Genomic DNA, 5,822 nt, shown 5'->3' on the forward strand with positions numbered 1-5,822 from the left:
GAAAAGTGCCCCCCCCCCCCCCCTCACACACACACTGTTTGCTCACCTGCAGTAAATGTGTACCGTCCTGTCCTGGCCACTCCCTCCAGGAAGGAGTCAGGGGGCTTGAGTGCGACGCTGTAGGCGGAGGTGATCAGGCCTGCAGGATGAGAGGGGTAAGGTGGCTCAGACTTGGGCCTCTGCACTGAGGAGTGGCCCTGGCTGGGGAGCAGGCCCCTCTGTCACCTGATAAACCTTCTCTCCCTTGGTCCCCACTGTGCCCCCCAAGGTATCTCAGCTGGGATGGGAACCCAGGTCTGCTGCTGCAAAGCCTGGACTCTCACCCTGCCTTCAGCCCCCAGGCCTCCCCACTAAGGCCTAATCAAGCCTGCAGAAAGCCTGCCCGGATCCCCGTCACCCTCATGGGCCCACCGCAGGGCACCAGCCCAGTACACAGAGGACAGGACCTCCACAGCCAGGCTACTCCCTAGCCTTGAGTGCAGGCACAGCCGTCACAGCAGCACTCCCAGAGCCCCTGGCACCTGGGTTCCTCTCCCATCAAGGGCTCTATTCTCCTGTGGGACCTGGGGCTCCATGGCCTAATCCTCCTTGGCAGAGGCTTGGCTCCTGGGGCTGCCAATGCCTCCTTGTTGCCACCCAGGTCCCCCTCCCCACTGGCAGCTCCGGCCTGGGCCTGTCCCTCACACTTGGCTGGTTGGGTGGATGCCCATATCCACTTGGCCTCACCACTGCCATCAGCTTTTCCATCTCTGCCTTTCCGTCTCTGCTGTCGGCCTGACCACCCTGCCCCTGACCTTGGCCTTTGATGCATGAGGGACCCGAGTGGGGGCTGGGTCTGCTGCTGAGTGCCAGGTGGGTGGCAAGGACAAGGTGAAGCATCCTGAGTGACCACTGATCTGGGCTGGTATGTGGGTTTGGGGTACGGCTGGGGCAGACGAGGGCCCACCTGGCTGGCTGCTTGTCACCAGAACAGCCCATCACGGGTTCCCCATCCTCCAGCTGACCCTGCTCAGGGCAACAACACACCCCTCCTCTCCCTACAGACCCCCAGTGCTGCCTAGCTCAGGTATATCTTGAGGCAAGCCCATTTCATCCCAGACAAGAGAACTGTCACCTGCTGGGTGGCTGCACTTGCCCTCCTCAGGACCCAAGGGGCTCAGTACCCTTCATCTGTTGCTTCCTGGGAGGGGAGGGGCGGCAGAGAGGCGGAGTGACTTGCCTGAGGTCATTAAGCAGAGCAGACTGCAAGGGGGATGATTCTGACCCTGGGGCCACGGTCTACCCCTCACGGCAGCCCCGGGCAGTAGGCTTCACCTGCTTCTCAGGACCCGCCCATGGGACCTCTAGGCTGAGCAGTACCCCACCCTAGCCTGGGCTGGGATGCAGCTCACTGGGGCTGCTGTGGTCCCTTTAAAGACTTATTTGGTGGGGCCTCCCAGTCCTGTCTGGGACCTGTGAGTCTTGGTCTCAGGAGCTGGGCCGGGAACAAGGATCTTAGGCTGCCCTGAAGGGGAACCCCTTACAAGATTCAGTGATGTCCCCAAACCCAGTCATGCAGTGAGCCCTGGGGGGCACCTTATCAACCCATCCCGTATGCCTGTGGTCCTGGCCATGATGGACACACAGTGTGCCCCTACCATCCTGCATGTCCTGAGAAGTCCTTGAACTGGGAGCAAGTGACCTGAGAGCCCCCTGGTTGTCCCAGGGTCAAGACTGCTCCACCCCAACTGTCCCGAAGCAATCATCCAGCATGGTGGCCTGACACAGCCCACCTCTCCAGGAGCTTGCTCAACTCCTCAATTGTCCCAGGGTCAAGACTGCTTCACCCCAACTGTCCCGAAGCAATCACCCAGCATGGTGGCCTGACACACAGCCCACCTCTCCAGGAGCTTGCTCAACTCCTCAGATGCTGCGACCCCCAGCACACAAGGATCTCTGACTCACACCTTTCCAATCCTTCAGTCTGCTCTGGGCTTCTTCTCTGTCTCCCATAGTGGCCTCCAGACACAGTGCACATTTGTTCATTCATTAATTTACAGTTACTGTGTGCCATCAATCATTCATTCACTCAGTTACTATGCACCCACATCCATCCATTCATTCAATTACTCAGGACCCTGGTTCATTTATTCACTCACAAATAGTTACTGTACCCACAACCATCATTCAAAAATTCATTCACTCACATAGTCACTATGTGCCCTGATTCATTCATTCATTCATTCACAGTTACTGTCTTCCTTCTTTCCTTCAAAAAGTTATGGCATGTCTACAAGGTGCTGGGCTCTGCTGACCGTAGGGCTCCCTCCAGGGGCTCACGGGCCCAGGGAAGCGAAACATGAAACCAGTCCTCTTGTGAGGGCTGAGGGGAGGTAGGGAATGAGGGACTGGGTAGGTGAGGGAGGATCCAGAAGTCAAGTTGAATGGTGTTTGCCAGTGAGAGCACACATGTACACTCCCACTCACAGACACCAGCATTAATGTCTTTCTCGGTTTCAAATCCCCTAAAGCAGCGATTTTCAACCGGTGTGCCATGGCACACTAGTGTGCTGAAAGAATTTCTAAAATATGCATTACCTGACAACTTAATCAGGGGCACTGAGCTCTTTTCCCTTAGATTGTCAAAGAAATAAAATGACAATAGCCAACACAACAATAACCATCTGGTGTCAATAAATCCAAATTACACCTATTTTTTTTTGTCAGATAGGCAAAAAATATATTTTCTGTTCACACCAGCATTAATGTCTTTCTCGGTTTCAAAATCCCCTAAAGCAGCGATTTTCAACAGGTGTGCCGTGGCACACTAGTGTGCTGAAAGAATTTCTAAAATACGCAATACCTGACAACTTAATCAGGGGCACTGAGCTCTTTTCGGCTTTAATTTCCTGAGACACAATCAAGACCTTCCAGGCATTCACCAGTGTCAGCATCTCCCCAAAAGAATGCACGAGAAAACTCCTGCAGTGAGCCAATCCCACACTGTGCAGCCCTCCAGGGCTCCCATAGAGATCCCACCACATGCCCTAAACCAGTGGTTCTCAACCTTCCTAATGCCGCGACCCTTTAATACAAAGCATCACTTCTCCCAATCTTCTCCCTGAAAGCCCCACCCTCCTGGGCTTTAAATTCCTGAGACACAATCAAGACCTTCCAGGCACTCACCAGTGTCAGCATCTCCCCAAAAGAATGCAGTGAGCCAATCCCACACTGTGCAGCCCTCCGGGGCTCCCATAGAGATCCCACCACATGCCCTAAACCAGTGGTTCTCAACCTTCCTAATGCCGCGACCCTTTAATACAGTTCCTCATGTTGTGGTGACCCCCAATTTCACTGTTACAAATTGAACATAATTAAAACATAGTGATTAATCACAAAAGCAATATGTAATTATATATGTGCTTTCCGATGGTCTTAGGCGACCCCTGTGAAAGGGTCATTCGACCCCCAAAGGGGTCTCGACCCACAGGTTGAGAACCGCTGCCCTAAACTGTTCCAATAACTTGCCATTCAAGTAGACTCTATATAACCCACCCCCTGGGACCCACCCTCCATAAGGACCCAGTGCACACACTCCTTGCCCCAGGCACCCCCGGAAGATCAGCAGACCTGGATATGCAGCCTGGCTTCAAAAGACCCCGGGGCAGTTAATACACCTCTCCAACCTTCAGTTTCCACCTCTGAGAAATGGAGATAATGGTCTCACTAAATATACAGATAATGATGGGGATTATTAGGTTTATCCTTATGCAAATGCCTCCCAGTGTTCTCGACTTCTGCCGTGCCCTGTTTCTGGAGCTGTAGATACAAAGGTGGCCAAAACCACCAAATCTACGTCTCAGGGAGACTAGAATAAAAGGAGTGAGACTTGGGGGTCTCGCCTGCAGGGGAACGCCAGTGCTGTGAGTCCCCTCACACCCCAAGGCTTTCCTCTCAGTGGCCCTGACTCACTTCACCTATGATCTCCTCCGCACTCCTAGGATCCCTCTGGTGGCCCCAATAAAACTTCAGATGTCCCTGACCACACAACTGTCCTGAACCCTAAAAAGACCTCATCCCAGTCCAGAACTTTCTCAAATCTTCTGTACCCCACTCAGACATCCCAATAATAACCCATTACACCACCCCCACCCCACCCCCAATAATCTCAACATTACCCCGTTAGAAAGTCTCCTGATCCTCCGGCTCCTTTGACCTCGATAATGGCCCTGTCTCACTCCACGTCTTCCAAAGAGCCTGTGTCCCTTCAACAATAACCCCCAGACCCCGGAACCCAGGGATCACTCTGACAATCCCAGTAACCAGCCTGTGACACGTACCACAACCTCCTGGTGCCCTCCAATCCTGCTAGACCCCACCCCGCAAACGTCTCTCTCACGAGTTCCCCATGACCGCCCGGGACACCCCGTCGAGGATGACGTACTACCCCGCGACATTCCCAGCCCGGATGTGACCCCTTGGACAGCTCCCGCTGGCCCTACGGTCTCCCCGCGCCCTCTGAATTAGTCCGACACCCCACAAAGTCTATCTCGTACAGGGTATCCCCAGACACGCTGAGGAAAACCATATGCCACCCCGCGAGACCCACAGTCCCCCAGGCCACCCTCGGACAGCCCCCAGTGACCCTATGACCTCCCTGCACCCTCCGCCCCCGGGCCCGGCCAGTCGGTGCTCACCAACGGCGCCAGTGATACTAGTGCTGGCGTAGGCCTTGCGGTGACACTCGGTGCCGTCAGGGATGTCCCAGTACCGCTGAATAAGACGCGCCATGGCTGCGACCCCGAGCGCCGCACTACACGGCCGGCACTACCCAGGGCCAAGGGCAGCCGCCGCTCGCTATCGCGAGACTTCCGGGGAGGCGCGCGCAGCACCCCTGGCGGACAGGCCCGCAACAAGCATGCAACTTTATTGAGTGCCGCGGCCACGGACACGGGCTGCGCGCGCGCGCCGAGTTCGGGACTGGCGTAGAGGAAGAGCTTGTGCTCCCCCAGCAGATTTCTGGAGGGGAAAGGTGAGGCCAGCCAGGATCAGTGAGGTCAGATCTCGCTATTTCTAGCTCAGCAGGCCCTAGGTTAGGAATGGTCTGACTCCCGGAGGTGGGACCTAACATAGGGGCTGGACTATAATAGGTGCTAGGCATATCGCCATGCTCAGATTAGGGCGCGGGCGGGACGGGACTGGGTTTGACAAGAGCCAGAGGTAATTATGGGGCGGGACATAGCGAAAACGTGGCCACTTGCTGCGTCAGAATCTGCCTAGGGGCGTGGTCACGCACTGAGGCCCGTCCCCAAGTAGGAATCTGAACCGCGTGCGACTTATTTTGGGGCGTGGCCAGGTTCAAGGGCGGGGCTTGACGGGAAAGTGACCAACCCTAGTACTGAGATCGACCTAGAAAGACATGGCCTGTGCCCAGCTTGCGGCTGGTCCAAGACCTGTGCCGGATGAAGTACGCATTACGCCTGGGGACGTGGCAAGGACTAGAGACAGAACCTGTAGGGGACTTGACCAATCCGGAGCTGTACGATTGCCTAAGGGGCGTGGACGTGCCAATCAAGTGTATCTGAAAGAAGAGCAACCGATTCCCGGAACGTGGTCACACTTGCTCGGTCGCGGAATCCGGACCAATCCTGGGGTTACCTCCTGAGCAGAGGAACCAATCCCGTTGCCAGAGCCTGAATGGGGCGTGCCGCCGGAGAACAGGCCCAGGCCAGGGGCGGGGTTCCGAGGTTCCGGAACCAATCAGGGTGTTGGGGCTTGAGGAGGCAGTCGGCTGCGGCCAATCGCCCCGTGGTCCTGCGTGGGCCTTTGGGGCGTGGTCCATC

The 5,822-nt window shown here is 56.0% G+C and overlaps 1 protein-coding gene across 1 annotated transcript in view; it reads right to left on the reverse strand.

Annotated features, from left to right (window-relative positions):
• NDUFA11 (NADH dehydrogenase (ubiquinone) 1 alpha subcomplex, 11, 14.7kDa) overlaps window positions 1-4,859 on the reverse strand; it is a 7,156-nt gene extending 2,297 nt beyond the window's left edge. Inside the window, exons 1-2 of the mRNA XM_005884392.2 lie at window positions 4,677-4,859; window positions 47-139 (exon numbers count right to left, since the gene is read on the reverse strand). Coding sequence (XP_005884454.1) covers window positions 47-139; window positions 4,677-4,770 — 187 coding nt within the window. The 5' untranslated portion in view covers window positions 4,771-4,859. The remainder of the gene's footprint in view (window positions 1-46; window positions 140-4,676) is intronic.
• Between the last annotated feature and the right edge of the window lie 963 nt (window positions 4,860-5,822).

Source organism: Myotis brandtii, unplaced genomic scaffold, assembly GCF_000412655.1.
Source record: "Myotis brandtii unplaced genomic scaffold, ASM41265v1 scaffold827, whole genome shotgun sequence".
Classification (NCBI taxonomy): Eukaryota; Metazoa; Chordata; class Mammalia; order Chiroptera; family Vespertilionidae; genus Myotis; species Myotis brandtii.